The sequence below is a fragment of the Tenrec ecaudatus genome, chromosome 17, assembly GCF_050624435.1.
Source record: "Tenrec ecaudatus isolate mTenEca1 chromosome 17, mTenEca1.hap1, whole genome shotgun sequence".
NCBI classification, from domain to species: Eukaryota; Metazoa; Chordata; class Mammalia; order Afrosoricida; family Tenrecidae; genus Tenrec; species Tenrec ecaudatus.
The window spans coordinates 49,824,785-49,847,526 of NC_134546.1; the positions used below are offsets into that span (position 1 = coordinate 49,824,785).

The following is a 22,742-nucleotide window of genomic DNA, read 5'->3' on the forward strand; positions in this document are numbered from 1 at the left end:
AGCACTTACGGGCACTGTACGCACGGTCCACACACCCACGCTCTCTATCTAAGTTTTTCAGGAGAGAGAGTTCAGCTGAAGGTTGGGACATTTTTAGTCTTTATATCTGCTAGATTTTGTAGCTGGGAATGGTTGTTAATGGGAACCATTTTCTTTCCACACCTAGTGTGCCTCAAACTCCGTCTTCCATAGAGAGGCCTTCCCCATCCAAGGCAAGGTGCCAAGGTAAGTACATAATAAATGCCAGGACAGCTTCCCCTACGGCAAGTTCATGTACACCTGGAAGCATGGCACAAAACGAATGCCTCAATCAAGTCCTCAGGGGAGGGCTAATAAACTGGTATTAAAGTTCTAGTAATTCTAAAATCACACCCTGTCAGAGACAAATATACCACAAACCAAGAAAATGAAATCAATACATCTGTGAACCTGGCATGCTTAATTTTACATAGATATCTTTGAAAGACAACTTTACACACAAAGTTAAACATAAATGAAAATAAACTGAAGACCACTACTGAATTTCTGCAATATGCATGAAGCTTTTGTCCATTTGTAACACAGCTCAAAGCACCTGTCCTAAAACACCTGGTGATCTGAATGGCTGAGCGGATTTTGAGGCATCTCCAACCCCGAGAAAAACGCACCGTTTCCCTGTGTCTCCAGACTTCTTAAATTACTATGGTTTTCAGGTTAATAATTCAAGACTCTCTACATCACACTGACAAATAACTTGGGCAAAAGAAAGCACTGAGCACGTTATGACAACGTGGCTGCCAGACCACCTGGGAGGGCGGGTGTCCTCTGACTCCTAGCCCCGAAGGATGCATGGCAGCAACATGGTCAAACTCACCTTTGGATAACATTCTTCTTCTTTTTGATGGCCTGCCTCAGTGGCTCCCGGAGGGTCACCTGGGAGAAGTCCTGCAGTGCGGCGTAGACGGTATGCCGGATGGCATGGTTGAAGACACTCTCCATCCTGCCCATCAGCACCTGCAAGCCTTTGATCATGGCGATCACCTGCATGGGAAAAGCTATGGTTCTCCACATGTCTAAGGGGTTCCATCTCCGGAGCAGCACTGACATGTTCCAGCACCTTCTCATGAGCCTCTGTCACCTCTCCTCTGCTCAGGCAAGCACCGTCCCTAAGCAGCTCTCAGCATGCGGCCACTGCCAGAGAGAGCCCTTGCCAGGACGGGAAGCTTTGGACACTGTGGTCGACTTCAAATGGAAGCAACAGGAAAAAGAAAACCAAGATGCAGGAAGGGGATATTAGAATGGGAAAGAAACCACGGGGCGGGCAGCCCAATGTCCTTTGCCATACAATATTGGCACACTGAAGGAATGTGCGCAGAAAGGCCTGGAAGGAGACATACCGTAACTCCAAGGCTCTACAGTCAGTTCAAGTGACAGACATTCTAGGTAGGGGTCCCAAGGTGAGACAGTCTCATGGGAGTAGACAGTTTCATCTTTCTCCCATGGAGCTGCCGGCAGGTTTGAACGACCAATCTTGCAGTTAGTTTACCGGACAGTGCCACCAGCATTCCTGTGATTTCTCAGTTTCATGCTTATGTTTTGGTTCTGTGTTGCTTTGCTAATTAGGAAATTTCTTTTTTAAAAGCAAGTATAAAATACGTTTGAGGAAAAAAGAAAATGCTGCATATTCAAACTTAAGTGATACAGGGAACAATGTATTTAGGGTAAGATTATACTTTTAATGGCAAATATTAGAAGTTTCAGGAAATACAGTCAGCAGATAACAAGCACGGGAAGATCTAGGAGGTCCCACTAGGAGGGACATCCTGCACTTCCTGGCAGTAAGGAACTCATCTTAAATGGTATGTAGACTCAAGTCTCTTAAAGTGGGACTGCAGCAGCCTGCTGATAGATTCCCTTTTATCACAGACAAGCAGCATGAGTCGCTTTTTTCCCAGCTACTGAGGTAACCCAGTTAACCAAACCTGTAACCTGTTGGCCTCAGGGGGGTTCTGCTGGAGAGTTGAACAAGTGGACTGCATGGTACACCCATCATGGGTGCCTAACCAGAAACTATACAGGCTGAAATATATGAAATTCTGAAAGAAAAAACCCTGCCATCCAAGAATCCTATATCCAGCAAAATTATTCCTCAAATACATGGGGAAAATGAAGGTGAATTTCCAGACAAGGAAAATTGAAAGGAATTTGTTAAAAAAAAAACAACCCAAGCCTAGCATTACAAAAAATATTAACTGGATGATTATGGACAGAGAATCAACAACAATGGCAGACAAGCCAGAGAGCAGAAAGGAGAATGCCGTACAGAAACCAATACAAAGAAAGCAGCATTCAAGACAACAGAGAAATAGAGAAAAACAAAGACACCAATACAACCACACACAAAAAGGAGGGGACAGAGAAACCAAACACAAATACAGCAAAATAACATCTGGAGACCTACATATATCAATAATGACACTGAATGTCAACCGATTAAATGCACCAATCAAAAGGTAGAAAGTAAAAGACTGGATTAGAAAACAAGACCCATTTATAAAGAGAAACACTTTAATTAGAGAGAAATAATACACTAAAAATTTTTTTAAAGGTAAAAAAATTTACCAAGCCAATGGCAGCCATAAAAGGGCAGGACTGGCAATACTAATCTCTGATAAAATAGACTTCAAGGCAAATAACGTGATACAAGACAAGAATGGACATTACAAAAGGATTAAAGGGATAATAGTAGACCAGGAACATAAAACCATACTTGATACAAAAGCACTCCACGAGAGACTCTCGAGACACATCAACAAAATGCTCACACAGATGAAGACAGACACCAACAACTTGGAGCCTTCGATTCACCATCCTCAAGGGAAGGAAGTTCACCTGTAAAGAAACTTAATGAAGAAAAAGGAGAGCTAAACAGCACAAGCAGCTCAACTTCCTAAATATCGACAGTATCTATCACACAAGAGCAGCTGACGTTCTTCTCCAGCACACACGGCGTAACGCACTAATAAAACTGAGCACATGCTAAGCTACCTATTGCAGACTTATGGAACTGACATGCTCCCTTGGACTTACGGCTGGAACACCCTAGTGTGAGAAGCAGCAGATGAGTGGTACCCCAAAGTCACTTTGGTTTGGATACTTTGCTTTGAGGGTGCCAATGAATGGTGGCCTTAGACTGCCTAATATTTACTATTTTAATGACTCTCCCCCGCCCTTTCTCTCTCTCTCTCATTTATTCTTAAAGGTTTTATTGACATATAATTCACATATCATGCATCTCTACATTTCTGTCACATCAAAGAGTTGTGCAATCGTCACCATAATCAGTCCCAGAACATTTTCTTCCTTCTTGTACTCATTGCTACTAGCTCTGCATTTTCCTCTGACCTCCTCTTCCATACCCACAATAAGCTATTAATCCAGTTACTGTCTCTGTAGAATTAACTATCCTGGATTTCATATGCTGAAAAACATACAGAATAAACAAACATATAAAAAACCAACAACCTCCTGCTTTTTTATGACATTTATTAATGTTATAGGCATGCTGCCTTTATGAATAAGTGTTACTGGAAGTTTTGTTCTATCACCAACCCACATTGTTTGTGTAAATGTCAAGTCATGGAGGAGTTTAACCTGTACAAGTCAACAGTACATGTATTGTTGTTTGAAACTGGCCTATACTTGTATAATTTCCTTTTCTCAACAGTGTTGTAAATTCTGTTTTTTTTAAATTTCCTCTTTTGCTGAACTTTGCCATCCATTGTGCCAAACACATTTGTACATTTGTTGCCATCATCATTCTCAAAATATTTTCTTTCTATTTGAGCCCTTGGTATCAGTTTCTCATTTTTCCCCTCCCTTCCCTCACAAATCCTTGATAATTTATAAATTATCATTATTTTGTCATGTCTTAACTGTCCGATGTCTCCCTTCACCCACTTTTTTGTTGCCCATCCCCCAGGAAGGGGGTTATATATTGATCCTTGTGATAGGTTCCCCCCTTTCTGCCCTATTTTCCCCTTCCCTTCCTGGTATTGCTACTCTCTGGTATTGCTGGATTCCCTGTGTTTCCAGCTCTTATCTGTACCCATGTACATGCTCTGGTCTAGCCAGAATTGTAAGGTAGAATTGGGGTCATGATAGTGTGGGGGAGGACACATTAAATAACTAGAGGAAAGCTGTATGTTTCACTGTTGCTACACTGCACCCTAACTGGCCCATCTCCTCCCCGTGACCCTTCTGTAAAGGGATGTCCAACTGCCAACAGATGGGCTTTGAGTCTTCACTCCACACTCCCCCCCATTCACAATGTCATGATTTTTTGTTCTCGGTTTTTGATGCCTGATACGTGATCTTATTGACACTGCATGATCACACAGGATGGTGTGCTTCTTCCATGTGGGCTATGTTGCTTCTCAGTTAGATGGCTGCTTGTTTACCTTCAAGCCTTTAAGATCCAAGATGCTATATCTTTTGATAGCCAGGCACCATCAGCTTTCTTCACCGCATTTGCTGATGCACCCGCTTTGTCTTCAGCAATCGTGTCGGGAAGGTGAACATCACGGAATGCCAGTTTATTGTCAATACCCACTTCCTTTCCTCTGCCTCCCTCTCTCCCAAGTCCCCCCAGAACCATCGGTCCCACTGTTTTCTCCTTCAGATTGTTTATCTCTTCTATCTTTCTAGATAGACCTGCAGAGATAATAATATGCACACAAAAGAAGACAGAGCAAAACAAAGCAACACAACAACAAAAACAACAACAAAAAGCTCATGACAAAAAAAAAATAAAAGCCTGTAAATAATTCAAGGTCTGTTTGTTGACCTTTAGGAGTGTTTTCCAGTCAAGTTTGATGGGGTGCCACACCCTGGCCCCAGTCTACTCTTGGTATTCCCTCGGGACTTCCTTGCTCTGCTCCCCTTACTGTTCTGCTGCACGCCCTTAGTGTTTTGCCTTGTTGTAGTGGGGTCAGATCGGGCACAATTCCCGCACTGTGTTGTCTCCCATGGGGCTATGGGTCAGTGAGGAATGTTGTGTTGTAGTGGGACTAGCCACTGGCTGCTCTAAGTAGTGCAGTGTTTAAATTCTATACCATTGGCTAAAATAATCACACTATGAATAATGTCTATGTCCCAAGGGGACACTACCTTATGTCACAAAGAGATGATTTATAGTGCTCTCTATCATAAAATGATGATGATGTCTCTAAAGTAAACCATGAGCACATGAATGGATTTGGGGCTCACCATTAATTTTAACCTCAATCAGGGAACAATCAGTTCTTCTGACATGCTTAATTCTTGCCCTCATGAAGCGATCACTGAAGGTATGGGTGCTCCAGCCAAGTGTGGTGAAGAAACCAGATGCTGCCCAGTCATCAGAAAGAATAGTGCCTGAGGTCTTAAAGGTCTGTCTTAAAATAAGCAGTCATGTAAATGAGGTCTCAGTAAAGTTTACATGGGAGAAGTACACTACTAGCCTGTGTGACCCAAGGATCATAAAAAATAAAATCCAAATCCAAAGGAGGGACTAGCATCAGAGCCTAATTTGTGAACCTTCAGCTTGCAGAAGGCTATAGATGACAGTGGAAGCCGAAAATCCATTTGCAGGGTCTACACATGGATCAGCCTCTGGTGAACCTCTTCTGACCATAGTCGAATTAAGTTAATAGTCTTGCTATCAAACTGAGAGCAGCATACATTTGGTTATGGCAAATGTAGCTATGTCCAAATGTAATACCCTATCATTTGATCTCCCTTTTGACCTATTTTCAAGTTGTTTCTGTTTTTAATATTTTCTGTTTTCTCCTTGAGGTTTCCCTATGCTTTGTCTAGTGAAAATTGTTTTTTTCATTTGCTTTGTATGATTGTGTTTTGCTTTATATGACTTACTATATAAGAAATCCAGCCTAGATCGATTTATAGAGAGCAAAGGGATAGGGACATGGCAGAGGAGGATGGAAGAAGATGGGGAGCTAACAAGTATGAGAAGAAGACATTCCAAAATTGATGATGGTGATGACTGAACAAATCTTAATGTGGTTGAATGATTAAGTTTTATGATAGATGGGGGGGGGGGGAAATAACCTTCTATGAGTTACCACTTTATTACTACTAATAAAGAACACAAGTGTTAGTAAAATAAAATGGGGAAAATTGACACTTTTTCCATTGATATCGAATATGTAATTTTTTATAAAACATTTTCTTGGAAACGGTTGGCAACCCCTTAGAAAGTTAGATATACACTTTTTAGTTAAAGTTTTTTCTGTTTTACTTGGTTATTGTTTTCTTTTTGTTGTTAGATGCTTTTCTTTATAGGAAATCCAGTATCAGGAAAACTATAGAAACAATAACTGGATTAATAGGTTCCTGGGGTTGAGGGGAAATGGAGACTTAGTAATGAGAACAAGAAAGAATAAAATGTTCTAAAATTGATTGTGGTGATGATTGGACAACTCTTTTCAATAAGTTTAAACTATTGTATATGTGAATCATGTCAATGAAACTTAACATTTTTAATGCAAACATTAGAAAAGAATAAAGGCTGAAAATAACCAGTCTAATATTTATAACATATTTATAAGGAGAATAGTGAAGCACTCTATAAAGAATTTAAAAGTAGAAATTAATGGGGCTAAAGCAGGTAATAGCATTAGTAAAACCAAAACCTAAAAAATTAAGTACGATTAATAAGCACCGAGCAAAACTGATCAAGGAAAAAAAAGACAGGGTACAAATTATTAACATTAGGAATGAAAAGGAGAGTGTTAGCACACAAATTAAGAGATTGTGTGCATATCCTGATAAAGGAATAGACATATTAACCAGCGGACTATAAATGAGAATGTAGAGTTTCTTATCAACTAATTTTCAGCAAAGATGCCAAGGAAATTCTGAGGGAGAAAGAACCTTTCTAACAAACAGTACTGAGACAATTGTCTATCCACAGCAAAAATGATGTTGAATCTCTGAGCAGGAAAAGATTAGGTCAGGAGGCCTGGGTTGCTAAAATCCTCCAAAATCCAGAGAAAGGCCTGTCATAACTGGCCCTTGACTGGCACCTGGGAACCGAGTTCTAAGCTCTGTGTGAGAAGAGAGCCTTGGTAATGCCTGAGGTTTCGGGGCCTGCTGGTTAGGCCAGTCTGACCAGCTAGTATATGCTAACAACATGATTTAGTTACCCCAGAGCAAAAGTACAAGTTGCTTGGTTCACATTTGTTCGGGGAAAATGCAGCCTGACTAGGTGTGGTCAAACTTGACAAATGTTCCTGTAAATCACTGCAGGGAAGTTTAAGTACGTCCTGCACAAGGGCACTAGAAAGGGATACCTCGGAGGCTCTGAGCTGTGCTCCTGGCACCTTTTCCTTTCATGAATTTAATATGCATGCTTTCAGTGTCACAAACCATACATGTGGCAGTGAGTGACTGAGGGTGATCTTGGAGACCCCGGACATCTTCCTTATCTCATACCATGTACAAGAATTAACCCCAATATGATCACAGACCTCAATGCAAGAACTAAGATTATAAATCAAGAACTAAAATTATAAAGCACGTAGATATCAAATCTTCAGTATCATGTTGGCAAGTTTCTTAGCTATGACACAAAAAAAAAAGCACAAGCAACAGAAGCAAAAATAAACCAAGCCGACGTCTTCAACATCAAAGGCTTTTGTGAGAAAGAACCTTACCTCTACCAGAGCAAACTTCTCCTCGCTGGTGTAGTTGTAGCGCGTCGCTCGCTCATACTCCTCAGCATTGTCGGGGCAGTCCTTGTTGGAGTACTTGTCCGTTGGGTGCACAAGTTTCCACGAATACTGCAGTGGTCAGAAAGAGACGTATTCAACACCAAACACACAAATGCTTCACTCTGCTCTCGTTTGCACGGCTACTGGAAACGCTACCGGAAGTTCTGACCTAGTATCTTCAGCTTGAATCCATCTGGTAAAATATCTGGATATTTTATGTCGACTAATTAAGGCTCTAGACATATCAACAACATTAATAAAAGAGGATTTGCCTTTCAAAGGATCATGTACTCAGACAATTTACTAATTTTCATTTGACTGAAATGAACCACAAAAGGAAAAATCTTCTCTGACTTCCACCAACTTGGTAACCTTCCTCATCTGAAAAGAGAGACCCTACCCTTTCTGACCTGGTCAACCTGAGGTCCATCCCTTCAAGATAATTAACCTGAGTTTATATGAATGCAGGGCTCGCAGTCCTAACAGACACCAAATCCAATCCCCTGGCCTCAATCTCAACCCTGCCCTCCCATTGCAGATGACCACAAGGGTGAAACAACTTACTGTCAGAGACGGCCCCCAACTTCTCAAAAGACCTCTGCTCCACACAGGCCTGGTTTCCTCCAGGACAAGGCTTAGACCCTAGCTGTTCTTTTGCTGTTGATGCTCCTGGGCATTCTCTCTTCCCTTTATCACCCCTCTCTTCAAAACAAAATCACGTACTATTTTCTCCCCCACTTTAACCCAGTACTTTCATCAGTACTTCCCCATCTGTTGGTCTAATATTTTTTTCTACTTTTATTTTCAATATTTTTATCTTTTCACGTTTCCTCTTTCCATAGCAATATCTAAACTTTTAGCTTGTAGCTCTCTTTAACTATCTTTCTGTTTTGCACTCAATTCTTCTCTTTCTTTCTCACCCTCTTGAAGGAAACCAAAGTTATACTACTCTAGCAATTAATTTTTTTCTTCTTTTCTTTTTGTACTTTCGATTATCATTAGCTTTTCCACAGTCCCTGCAAATAAGGATATTTTTGTGTATGTCTACTTTTCTTACTCATAACCCATCAATGAACATTACTTGATCCCCTCCTTTGTTTCCTTTTTCTTTTCTCCTTCCTTTAATTACCCTCCTTAAAACTTAATCTGACACTCTCTCCCAGATACTTGATCTAAAGCAGGGGGCCTCAACGTTTTAAACAGGGGGCCAGTTCACCGTCGCTCAGACTGTTCGAGGACCAGACTATAGTTTAAAAAAAACTATGAACAAATTCCTATGCACACTGGACGAGTCAGCTGCTAAGCAGGACAGGCAGCGGGGCGGCAAAAACACCCGGGAGGCCGGGTAAATGTCCTCGGCGGGCCGCATGTGGCCCACGGGCCGTATAGTTTGAGGACTCCTGATCTAAAGTGTCTACCTCCCTGCATGGCAACACCTAAGTAATTCACAAAAATACAACCACCACTACAGAAAGTACTCAATGAAGCACTAAGGACCCCAAATGAGCAAAGCAATGAAATATGACAAGAAGAACAAAGAAACTATTCACACCATACATATACACTCACACACAAGACGCACAAATACAGAGCAAAATGACAATAATAAATACACACATTTCCATAACATCACTGAATGCTAATGGGTTAAATGAACCAGTGAAGAGACAGAGAGTAGCAGAATGGATAAGAGAACAAAATCTATCAAAATGCTGTCTACAAGAAATACACCTCAGAAATACACACATAAACAGACAAAACCCCAAAGGCTGGACAAAGGCATACCCAGCAAAAGGCAGCCAAACGAAAGCCCGTGTAGCAATATTAACCGCTGGGAAAATGTACTTCAAGGCAAACAATGTAGTAAGAGACAAGGGACACTATATATTGATCAAGGGAACAATGGCTCAAGATGACATAAGTATAATAAACTTATATGACTTAAAATCAGAGGCTGGACCAGAGCATAACAAGGAAACAGCAATCAAAAGAAAGCAGGGAAGCAATATTAATCTCTGAGAGAATACACTTCAAGGTGAACAACATAATAAATGACGAGACCAAGAACTACATAATGATCAAGTGATCAACACCCCAAGAAAACATAACTATAATAAACATATATGTGCCCAATGAAAGACTCGAAATACATCAATCAGATCCCCAACAGAACTGGAAAAGGATATAAGCACCTTGACAAAAATAACAGACTTCAACGTGCCACGCTCAAGGAAAGGCGCATCAAAGAGTGACTCAATAAAGACACAAAAAATGTTCCACAACAAAACCGACCTCATGGACATATACAGAGTTCTATGCAACAACAACAACAAAACAGTAAATGGTCTTCTCCAACACACATGGACCAGTCTCAAGAATACACCACATACTCCCAAGCTCATTCTGTGAAGCCAGCATAACACTGATACCAAACCAGGAAAAGACCTCTCAAAGACAGAAAATTATAGACCAGTATCCTTTATGAACATAGATACCAAAATCTTCAACAAAGTCCTGAACAATAGACTACAACATCATATCAAAAAAATCATTCACCACTTATTGGATGTGTGCAAATGATCTAAAATAAAGGGCAACATATGAGCAGGCACACTGCAGACTCCCATACACCCTCAAAGCACATCCAGCGGGTTCTCAGTTCCAGGACAGAACCTCACGCAGAAGAGAAAAAAAAAAAAATCATTCACCACAACCAAGTGGGATTCATTCCAGGTATGCAGGGATGGTTCAATATTCATTCGAAAGACAATCAATGTAATCCACCACACAACAGAGCAAAGAATAAATACCACCTAATCATATCAATAGATGCAGAAAGGGCATGTGAAAATATCCAACATGCAATTTTGAGAAAAACACTTAACAAAATAGTTATAGAAGGGAAATTCCTCAAGATAATAAAAACCATATATGAAAAACCCATAGCCAATTTCATGCTCAATAGGGAAATGCTAGAAACATTTCCTGAAATTGGGGACCAGACAAGGATGTTGCCTATCATCATTGTTATTCAACATCTTATTGGAAGTCTTAGATAGAAACATCAGACAACAAAAAGAAATCAATGAAATACAAATAGAGAAAGAAATGAAACTCTCACTATTTTCAGGTGCTATGCTCCTCTATATAGAGAACCCCAAAGTCTCCACAAAAAACCTACTGGAAACAACGGAGGGATTTGGCAAAGTAGCAGTACCAAGAATTAACAACCAGAAAAACTCAGATTCTTGTATTCTAGGGACGGGAGCTAACAAAAAGACGTTAGGAAAACAATACCATTTACAATATCCACGCGAAAGATTAAATTCTTAGGAATAAACCTAAGAAACAAAAGACATATAGAAAAAACTACAGAACATTACTATAAGATACAATAAAAGACCTACATAAATAGATATAATATTATAAAAATATTACTAATACTACTTAACAGAATAGAGAAATATAATGCAATCCCAATCCCAAAATAAAATACAAGAAATGAAAAACTAATGACCTGATTCACATGGATGGGCAAAAGACCCAGGAGAAGTAAAAGCTTTTTAAAAGTTGAACCAAGTAGGATGCCTGACCTCAAAACCTACTCTGCACCCACAGTCATCAAAATAGCCTGGTACTGGTACATCGAGAGATACAGACCAACGGATAGTAACAGAAACCCAGGCATACAGGTATTAGCTTATAAGCAAGTAATCTTTGACAAAGGAGCAAACACTATTAAATGAGATACAGTCTCTTCAACAAACGATGTTGGATAAACCAGCTATCTATATGCAGAAGAATGAAACAACACCCATATGTCTCCCCATGCACAAATATGAACTCGAGAGATTAAAGACCTAAATGTAAGCCCCAGAGTTTACCACTGAGAAAACTGGAACAAATTTAGGGGCCCTTTTGCGGGGCATACATAGACCCCCAAGTATAAAAAGGAGGCACACAGTGAAAGATACAATAGCTGACTATGCGAATCAAAAGACTTCATCAGAAGAGTTAAACGAGCTTGCAGATTTCGAAAAATGTTTTTAACAATGACACCTTGGACAAGAATCTAGTTGACAAAATATACTGATCTCTACAACAACTCAATTAGAAAGCAACAAACGACCCAATTAAAATATGGGAAAAAGACATGCACATGAACAGACAATTCACTAAAAATAAAATACAAATAGCTAACAAACACATGAAAAAATGCCCAAGATCACTAGCCATCCAAAAAGCAAATTATAACCATAATAAGATACCACCGTATATCTACAATGATAGTCCAATTGAAAAAAATAAACAAAAAAAACCAGAAGACAACAAATGCTGGAGAGGTTGTGTAGAGAATGGAACACGTATGTATACACTGTTGGGAGACTTGTGAATACAATCACCATGGAAAGTGATTGGCGATACCTAAGCCTGGGAATTGAAATCCTATGCGATCTAGTAGTACCACTATGAGGGAAATACCTCAAAGACAAACCACAAGAGGATGTATGCTGTCTCATGTTCACAGCAGCACAGTGCACAACAGCAAGAAACTGGGAGCAGCCCAAATGCCCAACAGTGGAAGAACGGATAAAGAAACCATGGTGTGTACACACACACAAGCATTACGCATCCCTAAAAAAGTGATGTACGCATGAATCACCACATGACATGGAAGGGCCGTGAAACCATTATTCTAAGTGAAGTTAGCCCATCACGAAAGGTCAAATACTGTATGAACCCACTACTTACTATAAGGAGAAACACAATTTAAACAAATACCCCAGGAGGATGATGGAAAATTTTTTCTTTCTCATAAATGATAATAAGATTACTAAAGTAAAGCAGAATTGCTCATAACCTGTAGACAAGCAGATGGATTCTGGGCTCCCACGAAATTCTAGCCTCAATCCAAAAACAGTTCGTTCTTATAACATGGCCCTGTTTGATACTAGCCTTCATGAAGAGATCACTCACTGAATGCTACAGCAAAGTTTAGTGAAGAAGGCAGATGGTGCTCGGCTATCAACTGGAATAGTGTCTGGCGTCTTAAAGGCTTGTACACAGTCATCTAAGTGCAGTGCCAACTATGTCCACATGGAAGCAGCACATCAGCCTATGTGATTCAAAGATGACAGTAACAAAATTGACAAATATGATGAAGGGAAAATTATCAGATCTTAAATTGTGAACAATTTGTAGAAGGGTATGGAAGACAGTAGGAGATCAAAATCCATCTGCAGAATATCTACTCAGATTAGGCCTCGGACAGATCTCCTCTTACCACAGTAGGAGGTCAAGAACAGCTTTGCTATCAAGATTATTGTAAACTTGATTATGGTAGATGGAATGATGATACCTGGTCAGTTGACCTCACTCTTGACCCATCCTGAATTGGCTCTAGGTTGTTCCATAACAGAAATTTCCTCTCATTTTTATTTTATTCTTTCTGTTTTTTATTGTTTCTGCTATGCTTCCCAGTTTATGAAACACAGAAAGAACGGATGCATCAAGACAATAACTCATGTAATGATTCATCAGGGGTCGGGGAGGTGAGAGAATTTGGGAGCAAACAATGCAAGCAGGAGGTTGCAGGGTGTACTAGAACTGATTGTAATGGTGCATATATAGCTCTTTATACAAGTGACTTACTACGGAAGTGTAGAATATGGTAATTGTATGTCTATAAAATTAATGAATACATACATATACACTTAAATTAAAATCAAATCAAATGTTTAAAAGCCCCTTCATTCTTTTTAGCTTTGGACCAATAAATAAGAATAAAGACTAAAGTCAATAATGAGAAAAATATAATTTAGCTACTTTTTGTCAAGCTTAGGATAAAAGAGCACGTCTAACGAAACATGGGGTGAAATTTGTTTCAATTCCTTGTCTGCTAAGTAAACTGACTGCAGGGCACTTACCACTTCCATCACGTGTGCACTCCACTGGGACAGGAGCTGCAGGCCCTGCAGAGCCAGATCGAAGAGCTTGCGGTACTCAGCGTCTGTCTTCTGTGCTTCCTGGCGGCCAGACCCTGTTACAACCTGGAGTTCAAGGCAACATGAGCATTAAAAAGTCACCATTTAGCAAGCAACATGGGTACAATCTTGCAAAACCCATTCAACAAATCTATCCTACAACCATCCTCTGAAGCAGGGGAAGTGATGCGTGCACTCTAGCAAAGACTTAGCCAACAAAGAGGTCATCTGGTGGGTATATTTCTTAAAACAGAAAAGAGAAAGTTACTCACCAACCACACTGGAGGGATCTTTGGAATCATAAAGGAAAACAGGTGTATTATGTGTATTTTCTTACCGTATGTACTCGAGTCGAGTATAAGCTGAGTTTTTCAGCACATTTTTAATGCAGTTTTTGTGGTAACATTAGGTGCCTCGGCAGATATCGGGTCGGCTTGGACTCGAGTATGTACGGTATATTAAAAATGTCAATGTAAAAGAGACTAGAACAGGAAGTAGCAGTCTTTGAATACAGCTTCTTCTGTAGACTTTGAGTTTTGCTGCCTCGTCTACACCTACTGCCCACAACAGCCCTTATAGTTTACTAATTATGACACAAATCCAGAAAACAGAGTCAATTCCTGAAGGTCAAAAGTAAAATGAAATCATGGAACTCTATAAAAATTGGCGTCAGGCAAGAGAAAAGTGGGTGAAGGCAGACATCGGATAGGGAAAGAGATGACAAAATAATTTATAAATTATCAAGGCTTCATGAGGGAGGAGGAGTGGGGAGGGAGGGGGCAAAATGAGGAGCTGATGGCAAAATGAGGAGCTGATGCCAGGGGCTTGGGTGGAGAGCAAATGTTTTGAGAATGATGAGGGCAATGAATGTACAAATGTGCTTTACACAATTGATGTATGGATGGATTGTGATAAGAGTTGTATGAGCCCCGAATAAAATGATTTAATAAATAAATAAAAAATAAAAGTAAAAAAAATGGCATCAGGACTATGGAGTTAAGAATTCTTCGAGGGATTTTTAAACACCATGATTTGATTTCATATCTTTTGAAAGAAACCCTAAACATAAAATTGTCAGTGAACAATCTTTTTATAATTATACTATTAGCGGTGATCTGTAGTGCTAGCAGTATCTTGTAAAACTACTAAGTGTGTTTAGTTATGTAAGTCAAATCAAACTACGCTAAGGAAGTTAAGAAACAGATTTTTTTTTTTAAAGAGAGTTTTTAGCATGGAAGGGGAAAGAAAAGAGTTGATCAGGGATATCATCATGTCCTACTAGAAATTATGAAACATCAAAGAGTCATGTCAGAAAGATTTGATACTGAAGTTGAAGAGCTTCACTGACGGATTTTGAATAGAAATAATAAGAAATCCCTTAAGTTCAAAACAAGACTGAAAAACTCTTGATTTTTTTACCTTAAATCATGCTAAGAAACTAATTATATTAAAAATCAATTAAGAAAAGGAATCAAGAATCCATAAGAACTAAGCCTTAAGACAAGGCACAGCTATTATAAGAAATGACAGATCTAGAATATTACCATTTTATGCTAATAATTAATGAATTTAGGCCATTGTTCTGGAATGAGTTATGCCCCTGCGCCAAAGTGTGTCAACTTGGGTAGGCCATGATTCTCCAAACCAAAGCCAAACTCACTGCCATGGAGTCAATGCTGCCTCACAGCAATCTCCTGTGGGTTTCCAAGACTGTAACTGTTTATGGGAGTAGGAAGCCCTGTCTTTCTCCTGCAGAGCTGCTGGTCGTTTTGAACTGCTGACCATGCGGATCACAGGCCAACTCATAGCCACTACACCACCAGGGCTCCTTCTCAGTATTAAGTACTTATCCTCTATTTTATTTTGTGCTCTAATGTAACTCTCCTATGTGCTATAAATCTTAACTTCCATGATGCTAATGAGGGCAGGATACAATCTATAGCAGTATTCGGTTGTATCTTGAGCCAATCTCTTCTCAGGTAAAAATAAAATCAAACAGGAGAACAGAAATCAAAGAGATCTACTACCACCATAGAAGAGGCAGGAGCAGAGAGCATCCCTTGGGCCCTGGGTTTTTATGAAGGGCACATCCCAGATCCAGGGGAAGACTGACGCCAAGACATGTAGAGACCTCCAGGACCTTCCAGCTCAGAAGACGGTGACTATTCCACAGAACCGAGAAGGGGAAAGTCTTTCCCTGAGGCTGGCACCCTGAATTTGGACTTCAAGTCTTCTAAATAGCAAGAGGAATCAATCCACAAAACTGTCAGTGAGGATTCAGAGCTAAGAGACGAGAAGCCAAGTTGAGCAAGCTTTTGGATTTAATACCATTGTATGGGAAACAGGGGGATGATATCTTAAAAGATACACTTCAGCAATTGCATGGATAAGACTCACCTGGATACTGACACAAATTTTAAAAGGCATACAGTGAAATGGGAAAAGTATGGATCAAAGGAGAGTCGTGATGCAGATGAGAGATGATACATCAGGATTGCTCTTTTCCTTTGTATGCTTGAAAAATTTCATCATGATAAGCTTATAAACAAAAACAAATACCCATTCATGGTAGTTACAGAATTTCATGTCAACTTGAAGATATATAAAAGTGTAGGGGTAGCAACCAGGACAGCCTGATGGTGCCTCCTTGTGGACGTGGCTTCTCATAAGGAGGGTCCTGGGAACCTCCCCTTCTCTCTCTGCTTCAACCTTCTTGTTGGCCCACTCTGATCACTGCCAGTGGATCCACGGGACTTTGTAACCACTGGCCTGTGATCTTCCTGCATTCTGCGTCATTGTATGTGACTGTGTGAGTTTGAAGACAGACTTATGGACTAGGATTGGATTTATGGACTTGAGTTGGACTGGGCTGGGATATTTTCTCATTATATAACTACTGCTTGATATAAAGCTCTTATACATATATGTTTCTGAATTTGTGTATCTAGTCAACTTGGCCCAACACACCACTCATTCACACAAAACAAGTTGTGTAACCATTCTCACTTTTTTTTTTCCCTGAATTGTTCCTCCTCTTCAACATAAACTAACTGCTCAGAGTTACTGTTGTCAGTTTGATCTCACATGCCTGTAGCTAGTTTCTAAAAGAATATAATGTCAAACAATCTTCTTTTTTAAAAAAAGAGACAATAACAGTGTTTTTAATTTTTTTAATCCAAAGGTATAACTGGATCAGTAGATTTGTTTACAATCATTCTTGTGAAATACTTAAAAAAAAATATGGCCAACATATTTGTAAATAGCAGACACATACCTCAACTGTGATGACCTAAATTTTGGTAGGTAATATAGATGAGTGGACAGAAATAGGAAAGCTCACACGGGTAACTTAACTATCAAATGGTCAGTCAAAACTCTGCTTGTGGCCCCTGCTTCATGATAGCTTTATATTTCTACTTTGTCTGCTATTGTTTTTGTCAACTTCCCTTCTGACTTCTCTGTCGACTCATTTGATCATCCACCGGATCAATCATCACCTGACCAGCCACTCCTCTGCCTGGAATTAGAAGATGTATTTCCATCATCGTATTCTTCAACTTCAAGTAATTTGGCTGGTATTGCGAGCATCCAGTCTGAATCATACATTCTGCCTACAATCTTTCTGATTCTTGTTGGAACATCAAAGCAAACACCCAGATTTCCTATTAGGAGGCACATTCTGGTAATTTGGGGCACAGCGTTATCACTCTGTATTAATTTCTTTCCAGGCACAGTTGACATCCTGTATTTCTTTTAGTCTTTCCAATGTCATGGTCACAAATCTCTTCTTGGAGGGGATTAAAGATCGTGGTTCAGAACTCGAAGCATCTGAGATGTGGGCTAATACTGCAGCAAAGCCTCCACTGCCCCTTTTTATCTATCAGTCTCTGAGCTGACAGCTGGAAAATACCAACAGCACCATAAGAAACAGGCACTAGAGACCTAAAGGCACCGATGCTTTTAGACTGAACCCACTGTAAAAGGAACATCTACACATTTAAAAGTAATTCCTGCTTTTGGTTCCACAAATCTTAGTTGACCTCTTTCTCTTGGTTGATAAAAACCCTGTCTGGCCAGCTCTATCTGTGTGTCCAAAGCGATGGCTGTAGGACTCAACATCCTGTGTAGCAGAACTCTGAATCACCAGGCTAACCTCAGGAATATCCAAACTATAGGCAATGACACTGGTTGCCACCAACACTTTGAAACTACCTTCTGTGAAGTCATTCAGTGTAATTTCTCTTTGTGATTGAGCATTGTCGCCATGGAACCACTGGGCATTCTGGTTTATGTGTGGATTCATGGTCATCTCAGGTACATTCTTCGTGGTTTCACGGTAAACAATAAACCTCCCTGCAGATCCACTCTAGCCCTGAAGAGGACATTTCCAATACCTTCTGGCCTCTGAGACCAATGGCACAGGATGGCCAAATGATCCACAATAGTTGCAGCCTTTTGAGTCATTTTTTTCCAACATGGTTGTGGTAGTTACATAATCTCGTGTCACCTTGGGGGTATTAAGTGTAATGGGGTGGAGTCTAACCTCTCAATCAGCTCACAGACAGATGATGCCTTCTGGTGGGCATGGCCTTCGCACAAGGAATCCGGGAACTTCCCCCCCTCTCGCTCTGTCTTCAGCTTCTTGTCGACAAGCCACATGGAAACTTTCTGAGCCCTGAGAGACTCTCTCTCTGCTTCACCTTCCTGTTGGCAAGCCACATGGAAGAGACCTGCCAGCACTGAGATGATTCCACTGCCAGTGGATCCACAAGACTTTGCACCCACTGGCCTGTGAACTTCCTGCATTTTGCATCATTGATTGTGATTGTGTGAGTCTGAAGGATATTTAGACTATTGGACTTAAGGGCTAATATCTGACTTATGGGCTTGATTTGGATTGGGCTGGGAATGCTTTCTTAATACACAATTACTCTTTGATATAAAGCTCTTTCTTAGACATATGAGTGTCTCTGGGTTTGTTTCTCTAGCCAACCTAGTCTAACACAACAGTCAACCTTGTCATATCTGGGTTTCATGTATTTTTTTTGTTGTTGCAACTTTGTATACCCATTGTGGGCAAGTTGAAGTCTGAGGATTGTCTTCTGAATCAGTTTTGTAAGATCCATAGATAATATCTTCAACTTATTCAACAAAACCTAAATCTAATCTAACATTTGATGCACTTCAGCAAGGACAACAAATTGGCAGCTTTGAAAGATCCAATTGGCTGTTCAGCAGTTGGTCTTTGACCAGGGGTCCCTAGCAAGATGTCAATACCATTTGGAATATAATTAATTTGGCTTTGATATGATGTGCCACACTGAGTTTCCTAGTTTTATTTTTAAAGTCATTGGCTACTTGGTTTATTGGTTCCCATGTTGGAGCCAAAACAAGTACCTTTGGTGAGTGACTTTTTAAAATTGCCTCTTGATTTCTTTGGAGTCTTTCAACCCAGGGGATGGCAAAGGAGAATGCGGTTCCTATTTCTGTTCGTGCCTGAACAACTGAATCTTTTCCTTCATATCCAGGATCAAAGGGCTTAACTTCAGTGGGAAACAGATATGTATCCCACCTCGACCTTTCAGAGGTTGAACTATCTCTTCAGAAATAGAGAAGGCTCCTTCTTTCTGTTCATGTGGTAGGGTCTCATCTAGCTATGATGCTTTATGGGGGGAATTGTTTAAGGAAAATACTTGCTTTGCTTTTTGTCTCACATTCATCAATATTGCCTTTGGCAGATCTTTTCTTACTGACTTTTGCGAATTAGAGAATTCATCAGAAAGTTTATTAAAATCCTCTTCCGTGTCTCCACTTAGCTTCTCTTTCGTTTTCATGGGTTTGGAACATCCAGATCATCTGTCACACCATTTTCTCTTGTTTCGGATTTCTCATCTGAGTCATAATGTCTTGACTTCCTTCTTTGCCCTTCCTTCCTCTGGCCCTCTGACTCCTCCAAGGGTGCCTCCGCTCCGTAATGTCCCCCGAGGAGGTTCCCAGGCATTATTCGCTGCTGCCACTGCCTCCTTCAGGGCAAGGTGGCCACAAGCACCTATAGGCAGCGACAGGGTGAAAGGAAAAGGGGGACAGGGCCGCTGGCCGGCTGGCCGGGGCTGTGCTTAGATATTCCTGACTAATTATGCTAAATTACTATATGACAGTAAAAAAGACTGTGAGAGAGAGTCTTGGTTTGAATTTTATGGTTTACAAATGATCTCAGAGCAAAGTTTCAGGGATTCATTTAGCCTCCATGGACCTAGAAAATTTGGAGTCTAGGAGAATTTGAAATTTTGTTCTGCATTTTTTCCTTTTGGTCAGAATTTTTCTATAGCTCCTTCGATCAAAATGTTCAGGAACAGTAATCAGGCACCATCCAATTCTGGTCTTATGGCAAAAAAGACAGTGTTCACAGAGATAATGACCCAAACATCCCATCTCCTCTTCCTATTCCTGACTCTGCGTGCTCTTTTGCCATTCCATATAAAGTTGAGAGTTGGTTGTAGGATGCAGAACTCGGTCTTTGTGAACAAAGTCATGCCAATTGACCTTGCGGTCACCGGAGATGATGGACCTAAGGCCCCAAGCCCAACAACTCACTCCCTGAAGGTAATTAGCTATGTCTACGACATTTTCATCACTTCACCTTTGTATGGTTCACCACATTCGTGGATATATTTGCAGGAAAGGTAAGTACTGAGGTAGAAATATCATCTGTCAAACCTACATATAATTGTGGGCTTCTCCTACTTTCCCTGCCACACCAGTTTAGTCTGCGTGCTTACCACTCTGCAAGTCGCCATGGAGCAGTGGAGAGATTGCGCACATCATGAAATCTACTCTTTTTCACGCTTGCACCCCTTCCAGGGTCTTCCTTTGATTCCATCAATTTTGTCACCAAGCTCCCTATTATTATATATTGATTTCCCCCTCAACCATATTAACAAGTTATCCAGCCTCTAGCTAGTGACTTCTGACGCTTATTAACTATCAAAGAATGTTTAGGTGTGAAAATATTTTCTCACCTTTTTACAATATGTGACCTTTTGTGATTAATTTCTCTCAGCATAATGTTTTCTAGATTCAGTCTGTGTTAAGAGGTATCTCGAAGATTCATTGTTTTTCTTTAATGGTGCAGTTTTCCATTGTGTATACACACCAGTTTATCCATTTCCACAGTTGGAAATTTAAGGTTATTTCCACCTTTTTTGCTATTATAAATAGTGCTACAGTGAACATATGTCTATTTGTGTTGCAGCTCTTTATGTCTCCAGGGTAAATACCTAATAGAGGAATTTTGGGTCATATGGCATTTCTATTTCCAACTTTTTGAGGAAGCCCCATACAATTTTCTGCAGTGGGGGGGCCACTTGCAGCCCCAGCAATCTGGTGTGTGTGTGTGGGGGGGGGGGTTGGGTTCATTTTCTCCACTCCGTTTTCTGTTTCTCTGTAACTGTGCATTCATGTAGGGTAGCATGGGATCTCGTAATTGCTTTGGCTTAACATCTCTCTAATAGCTAATGATCCAGAACATTTCTCATGTCTGCTCACTGCCTGAATGTTTTCTTTCATGATGTGTCAGCTCAGGTTCTCTGCTTGCTTATTTTAACTGTTTTTGCCTTGAGTTCTTGAAGTTCTCGATACATTTTAGAGATTAGTCTCTTTTTCAATATGCCATTGGCAAGAATAATTCCCTGGTCTTTGGGTTTCCGTTGTATTTTTTGAAGAAATTTTTGGAGGCAAAAATTGTGTCTAATTTTTAGGTCTCAGTCATCTATTTTGTCTTCTGATGTTCGTATGTTTTCATCATGCTTGATGTTTTATTTCTGTATTATGTCCCCTAAACTTGCCCCTATTATTTCATTACTGTTCTTGATAGCTTTAAGTTTTATGTTTAGGTCTTTGATCCATTTTTAGTTTGTTACTGTATGTGGTATGAGATTGGGTTGTTTCATTCTTCTGCAAATAGACATCCGGTTTTGCCAGCACTACTTGTTGAAGAGCCTCTCTCTTCCCCGATTTAAAGTGTTTGGGTTGTCAAAGATTAAAAATATTAGATAGTGTAAATATTGGAGATTAGGCCCTTGTCCAAATTTATTTTCTTCTGGGTTTTCCATTCTATTCCATTGGTCTGTGCATCTACTATTGTCCAAGCACTAGGCTGTTTACTACTATGTTGTGTATTGGTCTTGAGTTTATTATTATGGTGTGTATTGAGCTTGAGTTTGTTGACTATTATGGTGTGTATTGGTCTTGAGTTTGTTGACTACTATGGTGTGTATCGGGTTTGAGTTTGTTGACTACTATGGTGTGTATTGGTCTTGAGTTTGTTGACTACTATGGTGTGTATTGGTCTTGAGTTTGTTGACTACTATGGAGTGTATTGGTCTTGAGTTTGTTGACTACTATGGTGTGTATTGGTCTTGAGTTTGTTGACTACTATGGTGTGTATTGGTCTTGAGTTTGTTGACTACTATGGTGTGTATTGAGCTTGAGTTTGTTGACTACTATGGTGTGTATCGGTCTTGAGTTTGTTGACTACTATGGTGTGTATCGGGCTTGAGTTTGTTGACTACTATGGTGTGTATTGAGCTTGAGTTTGTTGACTACTATGGTGTGTATTGAGCTTGAGTTTGTTGACTACTATGGTGTGTATTGGTCTTGAGTTTACTATTATGGTGTGTATCGGTCTTGAGATGGGCTTCCTCGTTTGTTCTTCTCTCAGGTGCTTTGCTTATCCAGGACATCTTTCTTTCCAGATAAAGTTGATTAGTTTTTCCACTTCTGTAAGAATGATGTTGGAATCTTGATTGGGATTATATTTGATCTGTTGTTCCAAGTCTTCATAATCATGAGTATGCATAGGACAAGGCAAGATATGACAAGATAATAATTTATAAATTAACAAGGGCTCATGAGGGACAGGGGAGCAGAGAGGGAGGGGAAAAATGAGGAGCTGATGTCAGGGGCTTACATGGAGAGCAAATGTTTTGAGAATGATAAGGGCAATGAA

At 40.1% G+C, this 22,742-nt stretch overlaps 1 protein-coding gene and 1 pseudogene across 1 annotated transcript in view; both read right to left on the reverse strand.

The window, feature by feature from the left end:
• The window catches only part of CYFIP1 (cytoplasmic FMR1 interacting protein 1), a 113,980-nt gene that overhangs the window by 46,285 nt on the left and 44,953 nt on the right, over positions 1–22,742 (reverse strand). Inside the window, exons 12-14 of the mRNA XM_075535398.1 lie at positions 13,679–13,801; positions 7,695–7,820; positions 854–1,020 (exon numbers count right to left, since the gene is read on the reverse strand). Coding sequence (XP_075391513.1) covers positions 854–1,020; positions 7,695–7,820; positions 13,679–13,801 — 416 coding nt within the window. The remainder of the gene's footprint in view (positions 1–853; positions 1,021–7,694; positions 7,821–13,678; positions 13,802–22,742) is intronic.
• Positions 18,688–19,736, reverse strand: LOC142430982 (ATP-dependent RNA helicase DDX50 pseudogene; annotated as a pseudogene).